The sequence below is a fragment of the Heloderma suspectum genome, chromosome 3 (assembly GCF_057233095.1).
Source record: "Heloderma suspectum isolate Gila_16-S chromosome 3, 16-S_ref, whole genome shotgun sequence".
Classification (NCBI taxonomy): domain Eukaryota; kingdom Metazoa; phylum Chordata; class Lepidosauria; order Squamata; family Helodermatidae; genus Heloderma; species Heloderma suspectum.
The window spans coordinates 15268888-15292152 of NC_139460.1; the positions used below are offsets into that span (position 1 = coordinate 15268888).

At 43.0% G+C, this 23265-nt stretch overlaps 2 protein-coding genes across 5 annotated transcripts in view; one reads left to right on the forward strand and one right to left on the reverse strand.

Moving 5' to 3' along the window:
- The window catches only part of CCDC83 (coiled-coil domain containing 83), a 30164-nt gene extending 23776 nt beyond the window's left edge, over positions 1-6388 (forward strand). For both annotated transcript variants that reach the window (XM_084842522.1, XM_084842523.1), the window contains exons 10-11: positions 2201-2391; positions 3821-6388. In XM_084842522.1, the coding sequence (XP_084698648.1) occupies positions 2201-2391; positions 3821-3997 (368 nt within the window). In that variant the 3' untranslated portion in view covers positions 3998-6388. The remainder of the gene's footprint in view (positions 1-2200; positions 2392-3820) is intronic.
- Positions 5969-23265, reverse strand: part of PICALM (phosphatidylinositol binding clathrin assembly protein) — a 93198-nt gene continuing 75901 nt past the window's right edge. Inside the window, exons 16-20 of one of the 3 annotated variants that reach the window (XM_084842516.1) lie at positions 21782-21881; positions 18999-19022; positions 16708-16767; positions 14078-14182; positions 5969-7517 (exon numbers count right to left, since the gene is read on the reverse strand). In XM_084842516.1, coding sequence (XP_084698642.1) covers positions 7503-7517; positions 14078-14182; positions 16708-16767; positions 18999-19022; positions 21782-21881 — 304 coding nt within the window. In that variant the 3' untranslated portion in view covers positions 5969-7502. Of the gene's footprint in view, positions 7518-8543; positions 8728-14077; positions 14183-16707; positions 16768-18998; positions 19023-21781; positions 21882-23265 lie in introns of those variants that run through there. The other 2 variants (XM_084842518.1, XM_084842517.1) reach the window with 2 other exon arrangements.

Genomic DNA, 23265 nt, shown 5'->3' on the forward strand with positions numbered 1-23265 from the left:
AATATATGGAAGATCTATATAGGAAGGATAATAATATCGGGGATAGATTTGACGGTGTGGTCAGTGAGCTAGAGCCAGACATCCTGAAGAGTGAGGTTGAATGGGCCTTAAGAAGCATTGCTAATAACAAGGCAGCAGGAGACGACGGTATCCCAGCTGAACTGTTTAAAATCTTGCAAGATGATGCTGTCAAGGTGATGCATGCCATATGCCAGCAAATTTGGAAAACACGAGAATGGCCAACAGATTGGAAAAAATCAACTTATATCCCCATACCAAAAAAGGGAAGCACCAAAGAATGTTCAAACTATTGAACAGTGGCACTTATTTCACATGCCAGTAAAGTAATGCTCAAGATCTTGCAAGGTAGACTCCAGCAATTCATGGAACGAAAATTGCCAGATGTACAAGCTGGGTTTAGAAAAGGCAGAGGAACTAGAGACCGAATTGCCAATATCCGCTGGATAATGGAGAAAGCCAGGGAGTTTCAGAAAAACATGTATTTCTGTTTTATTGACTATTCTAAAGCCTTTGACTGTGTGGATCATAACAAATTGTGGCAAATTCTTGATGGGATGGGGATACCAAGTCATCTTGTCTGCCTCCTGAGGAATCTGTATAACGACCAAGTAGCAACGGTAAGAACAGACCACGGAACAACGGACTGGTTTAAGATTGGGAAAGGAGTGCGGCAGGGTTGTATACTCTCCCCCTACCTATTCAACCTGTATGCAAAACACATCATGAGACGTGTTGGGCTTGATGAAGCCAAGGCTGGAGTTAAAATTGCTGGAAGAAACATTAACAATCTCCGATATGCAGATGATACCACTTTGATGGCTGAAAGCGAGGAGGAGCTGAGGAACCTCATGACGAAGGTGAAAGAAGAAAGTGCAAAAGCTGGGTTGCAGTTAAACCTCAAAAAAAACAAGATTATGGCAACCAGCTTGATTGAGAACTGGCAAATAGAGGGAGAAAACGTGGAGGCAGTGACAGACTTTGTCTTTCTAGGTGCAAAGATTACTGCAGACGCTGACTGCAGCCAGGAAATCAGAAGACGTTTACTTCTTGGGAGGAGAGCAATGACAAATCTTGATAAAATAGTGAAGAGCAGAGACATCACACTGACAACCAAGGTCCGCGTAGCTCAAGCAGTGGTATTCCCCGTAGTAACCTATGGCTGCGAGAGCTGGACCATAAGGAAGGCTGAGCGAAGGAAGATAGATGCTTTTGAACTGTGGAGCTGGAGGAAAATTCTGAGAGGGCCTTGGACTGCAAGAAGATCCAACCAGTCCATACTCCAGGAAATAAAGCCAGACTGCTCACTTGAGGGAAGGATATTAAAGGCAAAACTGAAGTACTTTGGCCACATCATGAGAAGACAGGATACCCTGGAGAAGATGCTGATGCTAGGGAAAGTGGAAGGCAAAAGGAAGAGGGGCCAACCAAGGGCAAGATGGATGGATGATATTCTGGAGGTGATGGACTCAACCTTGGGGGAGCTGAGGGTGGCGACGGCCGACAGGAAGCTCTGGCGTGGGCTGGTCCATGAAGTCACGAAGAGTCGGAAGCGACTGAACAAATAAACAACACAAGAGGGTGATGCTATCCAAGAGGAGGGTGCTTTGCAGCAAGGATGGGCAACTCGTGGCTCTCCAGATGTTGGACTGCAACTTCCATCAGCCCTTGCCAGCAGTGGTGAGGGATGAAGGGAGTTATAGTCCAACTATATTTAGCTGCCCACCCCTGCTTTACAGAGCCTTATGAGGGGGAAAACATGGTATAGGTCTCTGCTCCCAATAAACCATCTAAAATTGCCAATAGGAAAGAAACAGAGGAAGAGCAAGAGATGGATATGAACACATGCAGTTTGTATGTACACATAGAGAAGGAGTTAATTTCAGATGGCGATGAGAAGCGACTCATGTTCTGTTAGGCCCATGGTCAAAGCAAAAAAAAAAAAGTTTGCTCAAGTAGCTAACTATATTTAGGGGAAAGGGTTACTTGATGTGTCTGCCCCTAGCACCTTTGATTTTCCTGTATTAGGGTAAGCTGATGAGAAGGAGAAAAGACTCCATCGCCTTTCATCATTGTACAAAAGAGGGAATTTCAAAGCAGGTGAAGCCTGTATGCCAAGCAGCATCTGCCCGGGTTCCCTCTTGCTACAGGACCAATACAGAGCGTTCTTTTTCCTCCCAAGGATTAGAGGCAGAAGCTGACAGTGGAGCCACAGTATCTGAAGTTGCCCTTGCTGTGCAGAAAGAGAGTGATGAGGATTTGGCGGCAGAGAAAGAAATCTCAGAAGACAACTGTGAAGTGGTTTATCTGCAAGGCAATTCAGCCAGTGGGTTTCTTCCCCCCATCCTGTATGAAGACACACATGATTTCAAGGTAAAAATTTATTCTCCTCATATGTATTTTTGGGGTGGGCAACTTGTGGCTCTCCAGATGTTGTCAGACTCCCAACTCCCATCAGGCCCAGCCAGCATGGCCAGTGGTCAGGGATGATGGGAATTGTAGTGCACCATCTGGAGGGCCATCGCCTGTCCTCCCCTGGTATAAAGGATGTAATGCTAACATACATAGTGTCCCAAGGTATTTTTGCTGACCTAGGGGACTTAACGTTTTGTCACAAATGCATTGTGCCTTATCATGTGCTGTGCTGCATAACAAGAGCACATTAAGGCTGCAGTCCTATAGCCACTTACCTGGGTATACGCCCCATTGAATGTAATGGGACCCACTTCAGTGTAGACATGTATAAGACTGCATTGTAAATGATCAAGAGTTGACCAGGATACTATTTCCTCATGCTCATTTTTAGAAATCTGTTGCATCTTTACTTCCTCCCCTTTAGGACAGTGGGTAAAACCATAAGAAGGGCCTTGCTGAATCAGCAGGGGTCCATCAAGCCCAGCATTCTGTTCACACAGTGGCCAACCAGCTGCTGGCCTACTTAGAGTAGACCCACAGAAATGAATGGGCCTTTAGTCATGACTAACTAGTCCCATTCATTTCAATGGGTCTACTCCAAGTAGGATTCTACCCAGGGTCTGTCTATGCCCTTGGTGGCTAGCTGGCAATCAGAAGGTTCTGATCAGTGAGCCCCCTGGGATGCAGGAGCTTCTCGCCCAGCTACCTCTGCTTAAGTAGGCAGGTGCACTCTGGCATTTGCATAGCTGAGGCAGGCACTCTTGGAATTTTGACACCAGGGACAGTTGCCTAGTGGCCTTTATGCTTGGGCCATCCGTTTTCTCCAGATGTCACAGCCTACATTTATTTTCTCTCTCTTAAGGTTATTTTTTTAATAACCTGCCTTTCCTTCAAGGAGCTTAGGGCACCATATACCTCTTCCCTACTCTACCCCATTTTACCCTCACAAGAACACTGGGCAAAATTTGGCTAAGAGCAACTAGCCCAATATCATTTAATGAGCTTCATGGGCAAATGGGGATTTGAACCTGCGTTTCTCTGGTCCTAGTTCAATGCAACCCAGGGGTAGGTAACCTGGTCCGCTCCAGATCATTTGAACTACAGCTCCCATAATCCCTGCCTATTGGCCATGCTGGCTGGGGCTCATGGGAGTCGGCCTCAAGATCTTTTGGATTTCACCAGTTTGCTTACCTGTGGCTTAACTACCCCATCATGATCATGATGGATCATCAACTGCAATTTTAAAGAATCAGGCCTGTATTTATTATCTAGATCAGCGACTGATTCTGATATTTTAATGTGAATGTATGGGAGTGGGGGTGGGATAGTAGTTTTTGAAGACGTTTGCTACGGAATAACATGACCATCTTTCTGTATTGAATTCCAGGAGTACAAGGATCTGGGGTCTTTGGAGGTGAAATTAATGAGTATAGTGGGCCAAGCCATGCCAATTCATCAAGACATCAAAGAAATGCCAAGCAAAACTCAGCTTGAAGAGAAATATGACACCAGTAGGTCTTCTCACCACATCACTTACCGGATGATCAAGTCTGTGTTTCCTTAAAAATGTGGAAGGAAGTAGAAACTAGTTCTTAAAACAATAGACAGGCTCTAGATTGTTGAGACTTTGTGTAACATTTCCAGTAGGCTTTGTGTAACATTTCCAATTGACTTATGTATTAAAAAGGTTTAAATTGGATGCTTTAGCAAGAATGTGGACATTGCGCATACTGTATATTCCCCAAATGCAAGATCAGAGTTACCATGGCAACTGGTTCTGAAGTGACCCCATGGGGTACTTTTGAATTGTGTCCATAGGGGATGATGATCACTTGACATTTATAAAAGTACTTTCAGGGCATTCAAAACCCTCCACATGTATTCTTCCAGTAATTCTTACAACCACTTAGCCAGGTAGGGCACAGTTAGTGTTCATATGTTGCAGAGGGGGAGGCTTAGGCTGTAAGAATTTGGTGGCTTGCCCAAATCCACCTTGTCAGTTTGCAAAAAGGGTGAGATCTGAGTAAGACTTCCTGGTTCACAATTCAGCCTTCGCAGTAAGTCCCATATGTTGAATAGAAACATTCAGTACTGATGTACACAATCCATAGTTGAAAGCTCATGCTGGTGTACGTAATAGTATTTCTTTACCCCTGTCCCCTACGTAAAATATTGTGAATTTTGCAGGGAAAATCTAGCAGCAATCCTGCTCACAGATCTTGTCAGGGGATGGGTGCATTTTTGTTGTCTATGCCTCTTCAGGATTCACTCGAGACACACTAATGTGAAATAAACAGTTCTCAAGCTGTTGATGATATTTGCAGATGTAGTTAGTTGCCCCTTCTTAGGGGTGAAGCCTGCCAAATTTCAGACAGATAGGTGGATTGGGTTTTGTGCAAGAAAAAGAAACTGTTGTTTGAGTTTGGGCATGTGCAGGGGAATAAGAAAATCATCCCCTCACACATGTTCTTTATGGGCAATTTACCATGTTCTTTGTTGCATGACCATTATACACAAAAGTTGCAGCCACTGCCAGGCACCAGCTTTAGCAGGAAGGTGTGCTACTAAAGGAAACCTTGTTCTTGTTAATACACAATGGGAAATCTGTCCCAGAATTCCTTCTACACAGTAGGGCTAAGCCTACTTGGGTGATTTTTTTCTGTAGTAAGTACCTCAGCAGCAGTAGATCCTCTTGCATACAAACAATTCAAGACATTTGTAAAAGTGATTCTTTTGGAAGGGGGCGGAGCACTTTTAACAATCATAAGCAGCTTGACAGACTATATGTACAGGAAATAATGGAAACTAAGTATTAGTGTAAAAAGACTGAGATTACAAGATGAACAATATGCGGGATCTCAAACTCATGTGTGCAGCGTTAGACACTCATGATGCTTCTCTTGCCTAAGTTACCAGAGAGGCTTGGACACTATGTTGATAGTTCAGACATCCCTATGAAAGAGGAGTGAGGGGGTGGGGAGGAGATGGGGCTTTCATGATTGAATGGTCTTCTGGTTAAAAGACGCCCTCTATCTAGAAAGCTAGAGATCAAGAAACAGGGTTCTACCATGCTCTTCTCCCTGACAATGCAGTTTGAAATAGTGCAGCCCCAACACGTTTACTACCTCAGTGAGAAATCACTTTTGATGATACCCTTCATCAAGTATAGCTGAACTAAAGAAAAGATGGCACAAACCCAGTGGTGTGAACCTGGCACAATTCAGAACATTATCCCCTTAATATTAAATTCACCTACCCTGCGTGGTATACTCTGACAAAAGGAATTGGGCATGTTGAATTCAGAAGGTTAGCCGACTGTGAGCACCTCCAAGCAAGGCATTCTCAGCTACCACTACCATTTGGGGGCAAGCAGAAAAACAGCAGGATTCAGCCCGTGGCTGGTAGTAAGAAATACTCTCCCCACAGATTACACATTGTTTCAGTAACGAAAGGACATTTTGCCTTGCAGCACTGCAAAAAAAAACCCCACCCACCATCAATTTAACCACTGCAGACCATCACACCATAACAAAAGTTCTGTGGAAGCTGCATTTTATTTGAAAATCCACCTTTTTTTGCTAACGTACATTTTAACATTTTAAACAAAAATAGAATCTGCGGAGACAATGCAGCAAGTATGCTTAATTCATGTACAGAATTGCTTTCATGCCTTCGACTATCCTTCTTAAGGCCCCAGATGGCGCCCAAACTGGTATGATGTATTTACACAAAGCACCGATCAACAGTGCTGCTTCGAATTCTGCAGAAAACTAAAGGATTCCTACACATTGAGAGGCCAATGAACCACGAAGCCCTCCCACACAAGCCTTTACTAAATTCTAACTTCTGCTGGAGAACTTCTTGGAAGATTATGCCCTTAGGTAAAGATGCTACTTCCCTTCTGAGATGTTATTCTATTTCATGGTACATGATCATGGAGATGGCACTAGCCAAATGAAGGGGGAAAAAGAGGTCAAGGTGTTTTTCACATAATACCTCAGAAGTTGTGTGTGTGTGTGTGGGGGGGGGGTGTACAGAAAAGAAGGAAAGTCTTTAAAAGTGAAAGCAATTCCTCACATTCATTTTGGAAAGGCCATATGTCAAGTGAAAGGTAAATGACATGCCAAGCACAAAGCAAGGAAAGTTCTCTCTAGAAGCACCAACATCTGGTCCAAAAATTACTGTGCTCCTTGTCAGCTGTCCCACCCACCCCAATTTTTTTTTTAACAGGACTGATGGTTAATACACTGACACCTCTAATTCTTGTGTAGATTTGACAATTGGTGTTCTCAGACCTTTGAACATACTCAGTGCTCTGTGTTTTGGTGCGTATTTGGTGAAGATGCACTCTGAATCAGAATTGTTCTTGTGGATAAAAATGGGAAGAAAGTAAAAGAACTGCAAAAGGGAGACATATTGTATACATCCACACTCATTTCTCCACCAAGGAGGCTTTGTGATACACTGTTACTTAAACTGATAATCATAAATAAATACAAACAATAATACATAAAGGAATGTCTATGCAAACGGAATATATAATTCTTTTTTTAAAAAGTTAAACTTTTCATTATTGAGTCTAACATTTGTGAGGACTGAAGAGAGGAAACTGTAGAATTAGAGAGTTAGGATTTGATCCCCTAGAGAAAAGTCATTGCAGTTAACGGTAAAAGGATGTCCAGCTCTTCATTCCAAATAGCAGTTCCAGGTACACACTTTACCCTTCATAGCAGAATAAGAGGCTTCTTTGTGTCTGTTTCGATTCAGGTTAAGAAACAGGTATTGAGATTTTCTGACATGTTAGGTTACCAGGAGGGTGGGGAGGAGGGGGAGAAAAAAGATCCCACACCAAAATTGTGGCAATTCTTGGTTTTATACCGAGTGCTGCAGGGTGCTGAGGCTTCCCTCTGTTGATGCTCCCACTGTTGTTGTGGGCTTGTGTGATTTTACTGGATCGTTCTACTGGAGAGTTCAAAACACATCCGTTTTGATTTGGCTGGAAAGAAGGGTTTTTGTCATCGAGCACGTGTCTTTCTGGAACTGTTCTCACCCCACTCCATCTGGCATGGTTACATGAATTGTATCTGAGGAGACAAGGTGGCATCAGTATTACCTCTTTGCACACAACTGAAACTCTACCTCCACCCCTCGCCCCAAAACTCTGTTTACTATACATAGGCTTAAACATAAAGATAGACCTCCATGGTGGTAGACCAGCAGTACAGTGACATCAACCTCTATATAATGAAGGATAAATTATTTGGAAGAACTTTCGAACTTCTCATAAAATATACAGGCAAGTACAGAATAAGGAATTCAAACTGTAGGTTGCAACTCTTGGAGCTACAGACAAGAGGATAGGAGATTGTGATCACATGCAGAATTGGCGAGAGCATCACAGGCCAGTTCTGCAGATAACACAGTTAACTGTACAGAAAACAGCATTAAGGAAACTACAAAAGAGATTGTAGATTTCTACAGTAAATTGAAGCATATCTCTTATAGTGCCTGGGGCTTTAGACCTAGGAGGCTATGCCAAAAAAAGGTGATGGCAAGAAGGGGATACTATCCTCCCTCTGAGGGCATGATAAAGTAGGGAAAGTGCACATTCTAGAGCATGACAATTCCAATGAACGAATTTTGCAATTACAACCTTTATTTACGTCAGCCTGCTGGTCATCTTTCTACAGTGTCCTCAGTTGCAGGTTTTGTAAAATTCTACAGAATGTGAGGTCGCGTTATTTCACAAGAAGGAATAGGGACGGGATACATGAGAAATCTAAGGGGAAAGAATAGCTCTCAAAAGGGGAGAACACACAACTGTCAGATGCTGCCTGTGGTTAAGATCCTCCCCACATGCACGCATGTGCACGCACACACAAACTCCTATTTATTACTGTCAACAAAAATAGTACAGTTGTTTTCAGTTTCTCTGCCATTACAAGGAAGCTTTCTTTAACACACACAGAGATGTTCCCAGTATTCTGCTCAAGCTCCTGCATTCCACATTAGATGCCATGGTTTATACCTTGTCACAGAATCACAACATGCAAATTTATAGAGCCCCCAAACATGTAATTTTAATGTGATAGTGAATATTGCTAAGGAGATGCTGATGTTTATGCAGAAGTGTTGACACACACAAGTCAGTATCCAAGCTGCCAATGCCCCCCAGAGTTAACATGCAATACCTAAATGGTCCTACAAGAAATCCTGGAAGGAGAGCTCTGCAAAAGGATCCTTTCCTGAAGCTCTGTGAGGACTCTGAGTGGATGGACTGGATGCTGCAGACAGCTGGGAGAGAAGATGGCAGAGAAGGAAAGAGAAAAAGAAGGCCTCAATGATAGAAACATGAAGGCAGGAAATGGAGAAGGCAGTTGGGAGGAAGGTAGTTTGGGTTGAAGTGGGCTGGTTAAAAGAAAAAGGGTCTGACTGCATGCAAAGTTGAAACCTGCTCCAATGGTATGACGGATGCAGAAGGTAGCAAAGGTGAATTCCTGGACGCAACTGACAGAAATCACCAGCACCTTAGACAGTAGTCTGGCAGATGATCAATAGACAAGGACAATAGACTCAATTAGATACAACAGCATCTCTTTCAGCAGACAGAAGCCCTACTAGAAGTTAGCTTTCAAAGCAGTGTTTGACATCCAGACTGCGCACTTAACTCTATTTATACCACCAGAGGTAGCCAAGCTGGAGCATTAGGTGGCAAACTCTGCATAAGCAGATGTTTGCAGCAGCATAAGGAGTGCCGCCAGGGTCTGGCTATGGCACAGAACCTCTTGTGTGCTTCTGCTTCTAGGCTAGAACCAAATCCACCCGAAGGCATGAGGGGAAGGATGCAATGGGGTAGGAATGCAACACTCTCACTGTGCTTTTGATTTGCCAAACATTTGGCCACAATAGTTTATTCTGTTTTGGCTAATCAACATTACTCTTCGCGCCTCTCTCTGTTTTCACATCACGTGATGAAAGGTCTCCTTATGCTCAGCCTGCAACAGTTTTTAACAGAACTGACCATGTAGGCCTAGCATAGCTCCACTGCTCTGACAGGCTAGCTTATTTGGGCTCGGTTCCTTCAACGTCTTACTGCAAGGGAGTTGACACCTTTGCAAGTTCTTAGAAGCTCTGCCTTCTTGGGAATTAGTTGATGACAAGGCACAATTCTCCGTGTCTAAGCTGATAGGCTGGACTAACGTATCAACAAAGCATCTTTAGGATTACTCCCACCCTTCAGTGTAGCCTAAGTCTAAGCCTACATACGGGAAGTTGGAAGAGTGTGCAGTAACTCTACATTGGGGGGGCGGGGGGGGGGAGACAAAGGGCACAGGCATCCAGTCATAAAGCCAAGGCTATCTGTACTTTTAGAAGTCAGGAAGGAACTGTAGCTCAGTGATAGAGCACCTGCCTTGCATGCAGAAGGTCCTAGGTTCAATTCCTGGCATCTCCAGTTAAAAGGAGCAGTTAGCAAGCAATGGGAAAACCCAGAACTATTGGTGGTTGGGGAAAGGGAATTTCAGAGAGCTGGCTTTGGCCCCCAGGCCTGAGGTTCTGCACCTCTGGAGAGGACAATACTGGACTAATGAACAGCTTGGTCTGAGGGCAGCTCAGGTGTCTCAGGTGAGCCAGAGAAAAAGTCAGGATCCTTGTTCCCAGAGCTGCCATTGCCACCAGGACAGTTACAGTGCGATCCTATAAATGTTTATTCAGAGGTACTCCCAAGTACATGTAAACAGGATTCCAGACTTAGGCACAGGAACTATAAAGCCAGAAGGGCCAGGATCCAAAGAATTGTGTACCTCACTGCTTCTCAAGGTTTGGGTCACAACATATTCCTGCGTAGGTCTCCAAAACAGGGGTATTCCCTCTGTTCTCATTTCCAGGGGTGGTTTTTTTAAAATCCTTTCACTGGGTTGACAACACACCATCATTGTTCTGCAGCCACTTTAAAAGGGAGGCTCACTCACTTGCTCCCTATAGGCTTAAATTCTATTAAAATACATACTACTTACACACACACACACACACACACACACCCTATATTCAGTGTTAACTGCTGATGTGATCTTCTTGCATTTTCTATTATAGAGGAGGAAAGCAGAGCTCAGAAGGTAGAGTTAGTTGACAAGTGGGCCCCAAAAGACAGAGCTTGAGAAGCACAGGCCTAACTAATTCCTCACATCCATACATGCAGTTTCCCAAACAGCAGCCCCACATTCTACATGGCAAACTTTTTTTTAATCTGAAGGGGGCTTCAACAACATTTATATAGCGTAGCTAAAAGGGGGGGGGGAGTCTGCTGTTAAAAGAAGAAAGGCAAATTCACACAGGAGTCCAAGGTTTCTAGTGGACAGGAGCTTCTTGGTGACTGTAGTACAGGAATAGGGAACCTCGGGTCCAAGGTCCACTTCTGGCTCTCCTGGGGTTCCAATTTGGCCCTCTGGGGTTCCGCAGAAGGCCATGCCGCCAACCTTTTCCCCAGACCACTAACCATTTGGTGGTTTCCCAGCTATTGTGCAGTTTTCTCCTTTCTGAAAGGTTGAAATGGCTCTGCTAAGGCTTAGGTACTGACAGTAAGAGCTTTAAAATACAGTATTCGGGGGGGGGGGGTTGTACTGCTGTCCCCACCCATTTTGCCTATGTCCATGCCTCCTTTGCCTTCAGCCCCACCCACCACTAGAATGCAGCCCCCAAGAGCTTCTCCGAAATTGAATTCGGCCCTGGGGCTGAAAGAGGCTCCCCACTCCTGTTGTAGTAGCTTAGAGGCCCTAAGAGCTGCTGCAGCCATTTGTAAAGAATCCCCTTCCAATTCTCTCTTCCACCTTGCTCACCTGCCCTCCAATACCATCCTGCTTCTTAGGACTGTGCAGCAAAGAAAGGATGAAGTAGCGGCTGTGGAGCAACGAGCTCTGCATAGCTGGCTGTAGCAGTTGTTGGAACCACTAGCAGTTCCAGTCTCTTGGAGGCTTCTCACAAGATGGAAGCTTGTTCACAGGCTCCTCTATGATCTGGGGCACAGTCAGCTGAGTGTGTGGGACCAGGAGGGAATACAAGACAGGAGCCAAAGCGTGTTTCTAGTATTGTGTGCCTGGAGGTGATCAAGTGGATATGGAAGAGAAGAGGAAGAGTAGTTGTGTAGATGGTTATGAAGGAAAGGCGGGAGGGTGTCATAAATGGCCTCTTTCAGTTTCATGGCATGGATGGAAGTCAAGGCTCATCCACTCAAGTTTATTTTGCAACATGTTTGGTTCACATTACGCGGAGAGCTCTCCCACTCGTGCAGCTTAACTAATAAAAAACTTGCCAACACCAACAGCTGACCAAAAAGGAGAGACTCCTTTGGAACCCTGTAGCAGGCGCATGATGCACAATGCATCTAGTGTGGAGGAACAGGAGGCAGGGTGAAGGCCAAACACTGCTAGGACTCATGAGAGCACACAGACTCCCACAACGGGCCTTTATTTCTTTCCCAAGAAACACTAATAAATGTCACACCAGCAAAGTAAAACCAAGCACAAGGAAGAATGACAAACTGCTCAATCCAGCAGCAAACTCAGCAAGTGCCTCAATTAAGGGTGTGCTTCCAATAACATCTGTGGTTTCCAGAGGAAACCTATTCCCTCACCCCTTAAGCACACAGTCAAGAGTCAATCTAGAACCAGGCTTCCCCAACCTGGTGCCCTCCAGATGTTTTGCACTACAACTCCCATCATCTCTTACGTCTAGCTATTCTGACTGGAAGTGATGGGAGCTGCAGTACAAAACTTCTGGAAGGCACCAGGTTGGGGAAGGCTGATGCAGATATTCAGAAGGGAACACGGTACAAGCTCTTCTGAGAACATACCACTTACAAATATGGGGGGGGGGGGGAGAGAGGACATGACTGAATGCTTCCCCATGTCAAAAATTATCTGGCTGAAAAAAGCAAGCTGTCAAGCAGTATTCTGCCCAAGTCTTTTCTTGGATGCATGTTTGTTTTTGCTTTAAGACAATGAACAGTCCCTAATCATGCTGGCACCTACCTGCATTCTGAAATGATGAATGTTACCACTTGCTCTGGAAGGCTTTACAATGCATGCATCCTACTGAATATCCAAATCCTCATTCCTCATTACTGAGGTATATAGGTATCTTACAAAGCCATTCCAGGCTTCATATGTGAAAACCAGCACTTCCTACTGCATTCTGAATGCTTTAGTACTCTAGTCCTCAGGAAATCAGACTTGCTTTTCTCCACCTGGACAGAGGTATCCATTTCTTTAGAGCTCTCTGACTAGCACACCCCTTTAGGAAATACATTCTTCATTCATTTTTACTGAATTAATGGCTCCGAGCTGTTCTCCAGCAATGCGTCCAATCAACCGTGCAGCCTCTACTCATTTAATCCAGGGATGCATCAAGGAAAATTCCATGCACAAGAGCTATGGAAGTGGAGGTTCTGCGGCAGTGCCTGGTGGACTGCACTTGCTGGAGAGGGCAAGTTGGGCCAGACATTTGTCACAGTGTTTTGAAACTTTTGGCAGATTTGAAAGACTTATATTAGTGTCCTAAGCTCAACTTCCAGGTACACACAGCTATGAAAGTCTGGTTATATTTATGTGTGAGGCAAGACAGGAACCACAGAATGCAGCTGAAAAGTAGGAGATGCAGATTTTTGCACGGGGGTGGTGTATGAAACAGAAAAAAGGAGCAGATAAGAAGCTGTAAAGGTACAACAGGCAAGACTCCACAAGGAAGGGTGAAAGTAAACAGCTGGATTTCCGTTCTACAACAATTCCATCTAAGAAGGTGGATGGTATGAACTAACAAGCAACCTCCTATAGAAACAAGTTTGAATCCTCTAACAAGCAAAGGTGAAAAATCCCCTGTACATTTGTGATGACTGCACACAATTGTATTCTGCTGTGTGCACAGGTAACCTGAACAATCTGAATCCACAACTGGCCACTGCTTCTCAGCATGTATACAAGCAGCCAAAAAACTGCATGCACACTGCCTATTACTACTTACACTGGGGTGGGCAACTCGTAGGCCGAAATATCTGGAGGGCTACAACTCTCATTATCCTGCACTATTGGCTATACTGGCTAGGGCTGATGGGAATTGGAAGCCAAAACATCTGGAGGACTACAAGCAGCTCACTTCTGACCTACACAGTTAGCTTGTGGTTTTGTACAAAGGAGGACTATCTATGGAGGAAATTTGTGACACCTGATGCAGTCGCTAGAAAAGTCAGGTTCTTACCTTTAACTTTGTCAGAGAACTCTCCTATCCCTTCCTGTGCTTCTTAATACCTTAAACATAATCTCCTCCCTTGTTAAGATAACTCCTTTTTAAACATTTGCTTCAGCAAGGACTCTTCCTAGACTATCTTCACATCAGTAGTTTCATGCCTTCTGACATTTTGTAGCCCTCCTCTACCCTATCTTCACTATTCCTATCTTGTCCTCTCCTTTTCTGCTTGTTTTACTTGGACAGCAAACTTTCTATGCAGAGCCAGCCTAATGTTTGAAGCAGACGTAGTGTGCCACCAGACAACACAACCAAATATACCATTACAAACATACAATAGTCATCTTTCTTGTTGACAGCTTGTGCACTGCCAGAACCTTAAGGCTTTATAGTCTAGTTCAACACTCACCTGGGCTCCCGATACAGGACCAAAAGGATTTGGAGGTCTCATGACAGGTTGGCTGTATATTAAGGTCGGTTGAGTCATTACTGGTACTCCTCCCATTTGGGATGGCTAAAAATCCAGAACACCACAGAATTAATTTCATGTACATCTCTTTAAAAGATCACCATCTCTTTTAAAAAAACAAAACAAAAAAACACCACCAGAAAAAGCCTCCAATTGTTGTATGTAGTTAGTGTCATTGTAAAGCACCCCTCCCCAACCACACACCCTCTAAGTGTGTTGGACTACAACTTCTATCATAACCATAATGGGAATTGTAGTCCAACAAAGCTGGAAGGCACCAGGTTGCTGATGGCTATTGTAGAGGAAATCTATGAAACATCAAGAAGGTTTAGCATTTAAAGCCACCTGCAAAAAAGGGGAACTGGAAACCCCTCCTCAGGGGGTGCTTTTTCCCATATATTCCTCTCCACTCCTTCAGGAGTGGCAAGTGAGCATCTGTTTCATGTTGCCCCACATACTGAGGTGAAAAACCAACTGGGTGACCAGCCAGATGGGAGATTAATAAATTTAATAATAAATAAAATAAAAACTCTGCCCAGTGAGACACTGATTTTAAATGCAATACTATTTTTGCATTCTTTGTGCATTTCTTTTAAACAAGCTCCCATTTTAAAACATTTTTAACATGGAAGCAACTATAGCTTCCATGCTTTTAATAAGAAAAACTAACTGAGGGTGCAATCCTATGCGTGTTCAGATAGAAAAAACAAAAACGTCTATCTAAACATGCATAGAATTGTGCCGTTAGTCAGTTTTTCATATTGAAAGTACTTAAGCTAACTAAGGGCACAATCCTATGCATGTTTAGACAGATTTTTTTTGTCTAAACATGAATAGGATTGCATCTGAAAGGAAGGATTCGAATATCGCCTTTGTGGTTTTGACTACACCAGACTACCAGATGATATCAAACTTCTCCTACTCCATGTACTAAAGACAGTAGATGAAATAACCATCTTTGTATAACTTACTCTACATTCGACTTGGAAAATTTATATCCTGTCCTTCCACAATTAACAGTGCTTAGGACAGCTTACATCATTTAAAAACAAAAGATATCATAAAAACAAACTAAACAGTAAAAGAACAGCAGTTAAAAAACCTTTAAAATAGCGGGAACAACAATTAAAAATGTAACCAGGCACATTTAAAGCTTGTCCAAATAAAACCAGTTTTAACCAGGCAGTGAAAGGCAAATAGAAAGATGGCCCAAATGGACCTCCCAAGAAAAGAAGTTCTGCAGTTCTGGTGTGACCACAAATACAGGTCAGCCATAGCTGGGATATAGAGAAGAGTCTCCCCACTCATATCTTAGGAAGAGGGCTGGATGGGAAACATTTAGGCAGACAGCAGAACACCTGACCTTTAGGTGATACAATGGGTGCCACCACTGTATCAACAATGTAGTTACTAAATTTGGCAATTGGCAAATTTGGAAAATGGCAAGCTTTGTTGGCTCCTCCACAACTCTGTGCTTAACCATAAAACACTTTGCTATGATGGCAAAATTAACATATATCAGAACTGCTGAAAAAAGACAAAGAGGGAATACAATTATAAAAACTGGACGTGCTTTATTCATTTCTGTAGATGTAAAGCAATATATCCAAATATTCAGTTTTGTTTTCCAATATCTTGATTTAGTTATGTATAAAATTTATAGATCATTTTTGTTGTTTATTGGAAACTTTAGATATAAGAAACATATAATGTATCTACAAGTGAATGTGAAAACATATATACCCTATTTAAGTTATTCAGAGAAGGGATGTCTTATTGATTTATGTAATATATATTGTATTACTTTTATTGTAAGGTGGAGAAAAAACATTTTAGGATGATTGTACTAGCAGAGCAACAACTTAATAAATATATATATTTAAAAATATTGAGCACATGTAAAAGAGATAGTAATTCACTTACATGTTCAGGGTTGTTAATTGATTTTCACTTAATTACGGAACACTTACATTTATAGTAATCATTCCATTGGTTTAGTCTCCCATTGCATTCAGCCCAAGACAAACCAAACACTCAAGGCTAATCTACAAGTGCATAGCAGTAATGGAGTGATTTTCAGCCTTCATAGTCTTCAGAGAACTGTTTACTGCTTGCCAAGGAACCCCTGTATAGTTGCCAGAGGACTCTAGAGATGTTCTAGGGTGCACAATGTTCATGCACAATGCTGGCTGCTCCATTTGTCTTCACCATTAGTCTTCTGCATAAACAGAGTGCACCTCAGAACACACACTGTGTGGCTGCATATTTTGGAGGATTTGGGGCAGAGGGAGACATTTTTCATAGAAACTCATCTTGCCCTTACTGATCTTTCTATTAAAGGATCCCAGTGCTTCCTGGAACACACTTTAAAGTAACTGTAACAAAGGACAGGACAGCAGAAGTTAAGGATGTTTAAAATTAGTTATTTTTCTGGCAAAATGAAGTCACAAACCAAGAACAAGTGGGGCTGAAGCAAGGAAGCACTGAGGATGTGGAAAGAGAAACAATGCTGCAAGCCAAGACAACACTGCTCCTTATATGATTTAAAATAAACATAAACATTTACTAACCATTCCATACCCCATCATTCCTGTTGGCGTTGTAGCAGGATAGGCCATGACCGGCGGTGCCTAATGGGAAAGAGACACTGTTAAACTGCATAGTAGGGGATAAGAGTTTCAAACACAAGAGGAAAGAGTAATGAATTGCCTTGACTGTAACTGACAGCCAATCAGCTGTTTACTGACAGTGCCAGAAATTGGCAACTGAGCAACTTACCAGAAAGCTCATGTTACTATTCTTGCAGGTAAGCCATTAGTGTTTACACTAAACACAGCTACAAATGTACAAGGCTGTACACTACTATGTGCCCAACCTGATCCAAATAAGATACGTAGGCATCTCCCTAGGCAAGATGAACCTAGCATTCTAAATAAAGTGAAGGTTTAGTTAGGGAGCTTCCCCAAAACACTAACCCAACTGCTATCAACTCATTCCTAAGCTGTATGAAAATTAAAGCCTACTTGATGGGCTTCACACAGCCACAAAATGGATGGTTAGAGGCTTGCTATGTAATTGCATGAAGCTGAACAGGTGCACATCTGATCACATCTGCCTAAAGAGGAGACAAATGGGACCACGTGTAAGCTTCTGCGTTTCCTAAACCGGAGGAGGAGGCTAAAGGGAAACTTCTCAATCAAAAGGCAGGTTATGAATTTTTATATGTAAGTGTATGACTAGATTAAGATTATGAGCATCTTCAAGTGGAAATCCCAACTTTCAAAACATCCACAACATTCAAGACCCTCTGGAACCTGCAAATAAGGGGAAAGCATGGGGACTTGTGTCCTTTTCTTTGCCTGGCATTGTTGAGCTTAAGAGCAAGCAGATAACTGACAAAGTATAACACCTCCACCTCCAAATCACTGAAGCTTAAAAATTTGCAGAATTTCCTTCTGCCTGCTAGAAGGAATGATGCTTCTCATTTATCTAATTGGAAGCTTTGCTCAAAACTGTTTTGGATGCTCTATTGCATCATATTGCACAAATCCTGGGAAGCTGGAGGAGTCCCACAAACTACAGTAAAACAGAGAAATACACAAGTGCACAATACACACTGGGAACTTCTCTTACACAAATCCCACTGAAGCTAAGGGGGGACTACAAGAATACGGTTGTGTATCATGCCTATATAGCAGCTATTTCCTTAGGTCCTAAGGAATAGGAGATTTAACCCTCTGAAAATATGTTCCCCTAGAGTGCGGGGGGTGGGGGAAGAACCACAAAGCTTTTAAAAAAAATGATTGCTCCTAAGAACTATGAAATCCATTGGACAATGGAATCCAACTTGCTATTGCTATCATGGTTAATGAAATGACAATAATTAATATTCATACAGCTGAATAAGCAAATAATGCATATGCATATGGCCATACATTTGCTGGGCTTGTAAGTGCTTAAGGGTGGCTTAGGATTTTCCCAACAATGAAAAGAATACAGGGAAAGACCAACAAGTAATATGGAAGGGCTGAAGTGACATACCACTATGATAAGAAGAGCTAAAGAATTAAAATCAGTAAGATTTTTGATGTAAGGCAATTCAGTCATAATATCCGTGTATAAAGCAGGCTGGGTAAACCACGCTCAAGGTAACTGTAAAAAAAGGGAAGATCCCACCATCAATTAAGAAACTTACCTTAAATAAGCATTTGGAATACATTAAAGCCATTAGTGACTTCATTCTTTAGCTCTTATTGACACTATGAGCAATTAGGCTGACCGGCCATTTGTGGGGGGTTGAATTGTCATTTTAACCACCATTATTACACCTTTTTTGTGCTAAAATGAGATGGAATTCTTCTTCAAAGGATATTTCAAGAGTTGTGATCAGCCCTTCATGAACACAACCAAACGGCTGGGGATTTTTCACTCCGTTTAGTATTTGGGGACATATTGGTCTCTCCCTACTTGAAATCAAGCCTACAAAGAGTGGAGTGTGAACAGAAGCCTGTGAGGTTTTCATGCAGTTATTCACACGCACAAATGCCTTTTTTATTTAATTTATTCAAATGCATTAAAAAAGGCAGTACAGACACGCACACACCAGCTATCTGGCAGCAAATGGTAGAGTTTAAAGCAAGAAAAATCATCTTAGTATTTTCCATGCCATAATTGGCGTCAAGAGGCCTGCAGGACACCCATAAGATCTGGATATGCTAGAAGCTGCTCAGGATTTCCATCATGCCCAAAGATCTTAACGTAAGAAAAGTGTGGAGTAGCAGGATTATGAGATTCTGCTGTAGTGGTTAATATCAGCATGCCAATTTGATTGCAAAAGAAGGCTGCAGGTTTGTTCACTTACGTATTGTGGAAAATGCATGCCATTCTGTTTTTCCCAGGAAGAACAATTACATAATGCAATAACACTGAATTAGAAATGAGTACTTACACAACAGAATATACACACAGCGTTTTAGTCACAAGTGCACTTAAAAACCCTGAAATATAAATTCTTGTAATCCAAAGTCACAAAATGAAGCATCTGGTAAAAAAGGCCACTGACAAAGTTCACAAGCCCATAACACAACCTCTGTGCTTACATGTATTAACGTGTTTCATGTGGGCAAGCGTTCCAAAAACATGGATTTCAGAAATACTGGAATCCACCAATTAAAGGCAAGCATTCTGAAGGGACCCAGAAGAGAAATGGAGTTAAGACAGAAGATAAAAGGAAGCGTGTTAGTTAGTCCTTCCTATCCTAACAGTTCATTTAAAAAAACCCTTAGCTTTGGATGCTCCATAGCACAGACTTTCTCCTGTAGCACAGACATGCTGGGACTAGACCCTCTCCACTCCACCCCCGCCCCCTAAACCCACATACTGGCTTTCTATGTGTAGAGAGATTTGGGGAAGCATTCAAACATGCTTTCCCCACATCTGTAGTCTGAAGTGGTACAGTCCAGGAAAGCTGTACCACATGACAGGTTGGCTCTTAAATTATTAAATAGTCTATTTAGAAGCAACACTCTTTGGGCATGAGAAGCTAAGGCAGAACAAGATGTTATGGGGAGAGTCAAGGATTCCCAACTATATTTCCCTCATCATGTGACTGCAGGGCTGGAGGCTTTGAAGGAAAGAACTGAAAGGTGGGAAGGGGTGCGCAGTCCTTCCCCCTTTCTGCCAACTCTCCCCAGAAAGTGCCTTCCAGGTAGTTTATGTTTTATCCTCCTCGCACAACAACTGGAGGGAAGGGGCATTTGCAGCACAGAACAACATTTCCTCTCTCCGACCCTTTCCTGTAAGTGCCCCTCCCCCTATCCTCACCAGTCCCATGATCTCAGCAAATGCATAGTTGGAATGTTTAGTTCAGCCCTCCAGTTCCTGTTTTAAAGAACAAAGACAGCAGCAAAGGCAGGCCAGAATATCCAGCAGATAGGCATACGCTTAACTCAGACTCATTTAGATGGCCTGCATACATGTGCACTAGATGATGATTGTCCTTTAGAGGGAAAAGGCTGTTTTCAGTAGCTTTTACTCTAACCATTAGTAATGTGATAATGCCTCCAATTGGGAACAGTCCTTTTAGGGTTATCACTAGCCCTGTTTTACATTTACCCTCTCCCCTGACCCATCCCCTGGGCACTGTACTACATTCCTAGCACAAAAGCTGCCTTAAGAATGTTCAGAACAGTGATATTACAATCCATACACATACTGGTAATACTGACAGTGATTATGAAAGGCAGGTTGCTTACCTGTAACTGTAGTTCTTCGAGTGGTCATCTGTGCATTCATACATATGCGCGCAGCCCATATGCGTGATGCACAGAGACCATGAAGAACCACCACTTCCATGCACATTAAAAATACACTAGGCTGGCATCCATTACCCATTAATTTTCCCTGCATACAAGTCCTCAGCAAGGTGACAGTGGGTGACAATGGGTCAAACACATGAGGCTTCTCTTCCCAAATTCTCTAACAAATTGTAAGACAATGTAGGCAGAATTAGTCATGAGGATTTCTTCTCCTGCCCCCTTTCAGTCGTACCATAGCCTCTTGTTAGTAGCAATTCAAATCCTCCTTTGTGGCCTCTGCACAATTACATAGGGATTTGCATGTCACAACCTGGAACCTTTCAGAGCACTCTCAGGACTGGGGCCCTCTGCCTCTCCAAGCTCATGCCCCGAGACTGCAACCATTCTCTTTTAATGGATTGTTCAGAAAAAATAATATACGTTGCCTTTGGCGGAGTTGCAATGCCTGGCACAGGGCTGTAATTTCACTGGAATTATGAATAAAGAAACAACTCAGAGCTGTCATTTTCCCCATCAGAATGACCCTTCATGAAAAGCCAGTGTGGGCAATCGATTGGTCATTTAACTCAGCACAGGGAGAACTGGGTTCAAATCCAGCTCAACCAAACTCACTGGCCGGCCATGGACCAGGCACTCTCTCTCAGCCCAATCTCGCTCACATGATTGTTATGGGGAAAAATGGGATAACTCTATGGCTAGGTTCCAGTGGCTTTCCCAGCTTCATAAACTATGGTTTACAAAGCCAGGAATGAGCACTCCTCCCTCACTCCTTCCTCTGTATGCTAGCTTTGATGCTTCATTCCTGGCTTGTATTAAGCCAGAGTTCCCCCAAAAGTCTGAATCATTCCTGGCTTCAGAAATCATGGATCATCTGAAGCAAGCCTATGTATGCTACCTCCAGTTCTGTAGAAGAATAGTGGGCTAACCAGGCGAAAAATTGAACCTGTTTGGGTATGGCAACCGTGGTTAGATGATTCTCATGTTCACTACCCTCTGATATCACTCAAGAACCATATTTCACCACTTCTAACCGGGGGAGCAGCCCCAGTCTTCTTTCAAGACAGATGCCGAGTGATGTATTATGAGATTTTTAATAGAGTTTAAGAAATTTAATAGAACTGATTTTAATACAAGACTGATTCCATACAGTGGCCAATAAATACCCAATCAAATATCATCCAAGTGGATCTATTAGGTTAATTTGGGCTCCAACTGTGGGTTCCCAAGTTCTCTGTATCTCCTATAGAAATTCTTGATGACCTCATACACTTCCACAATACATTGGGAGCTGCTGAGTTATGACCCCATTAGTAAGACAATGACTTACCATTGTCGGAGCATTCCATGCTGTCGTAGGTGCAACTTTAGGTTGCCAGTTGGAACCTCCAGTAAGTCTCTTTTCTCCTGGCTGTGTCCAATTCACATCACTTCAAATAAATGTTTAAAACATTAAAACTCAGGAATTATTTTCTAGCTGCTTTTCTTGTAGACATGTTAAAAAGTAGATTAAGTATAAAAAAGTTACAGCAAGTTCTCTTACTTGGTATCCCTACAAATCTCAGTATCTTAAAGAAACCTGTTTAAGCCTTCAAACATAGCTAAATAAAAATGAAGGTAGGCAAACCTCACTCATGTACATCTACTTGAAAGCCACCAGTTCACAACTGGCTCAAACCTCACATAAATAAGGTAATGGGGAAAGGTCTCAGGCAAGCAGGCATAAAAGAGTGAAAAAGGGGAGGGAATCATAGAATCATAGAATAGTAGGGTTGGAAGGGGCCTACAAGGCCATCGAGTCCAACCCCCTGCTCAGTGCAGGAATCCAAGTCACAGCATCCCTGACAGATGGCTGACCAGCCTCGTCTTGAACGCCTCCAGTGTGGGAGAGCCCACCACCTCCCTAGGGAATTGGTTCCATTGTCGTATTGCTCTAACAGTCAGGACGTTTTTCCTGATGTTCAGCCGGAATCTGGCTTCCTGTAACTTGAGCCCATTATTCCGTGTCCTGCACTCTGGGATGATCAAGAAGAGATCCTGGCCTTCTTCTCTGTGACAACCTTTCAAGTACTTGAAGAGCCCTATCATATCTCCCCTCAGTCTTCTCTTCTCAAGGCTAAACATGCCCAGTTCTTTCCGTCTCTCTTCATAGGGCTTTGTTTCCAGTCCTCTGATCATCTTTGTTGCCCTCCTCTGAACCCTCTCCAGTTTGTCTGCATCCTTCTTAAAGTGTGATGCCCAGAACTGGACACAGTACTCCAGATGAGGCCTAACCAGTGCTGAGTAGAGGGGAACTAGTACTTCCCGGGATTTGGAACCTATGCTTCTATTAATGCAGCCCAAAAGAGCATTTGCCTTTTTTGCAGCCACATCACATTGTTGGCTCATATTCAGCTTGTGATCGACAACAAGTCCAAGATCTTTCTCGCTTGTAGTGTTGTTGTGCCACGTATCCCCCATCTTGTAACTGTGCATTTGGTTTCGTTTTCCTAGGTGCAGAACTTGGCATTTATCCCTAGTAAATGTCATTCTGTTGTTTTCTGCCCAGCGCTCCAGTCTATCCAGATCACTTTGAATTTTGTTTCTGTCTTCCAGGGTACTAGCTATCCTGCCCAATTTTGTGTCATCTGCAAATTTGATCAGCATTCCCTGCACCTCCTCCTCCAAGTCATTAATAAAAATGTTGAAGAGCACTGGGCCCAGGACTGAGCCCTGCGGTACCCCACTCGTTACCTCTCCCCAGCTTGAGAAGGTCCCATTGATAAGCACTCTTTGAGTCCGATTCTGTAGCCAACTGTGGATCCACCAGATCGT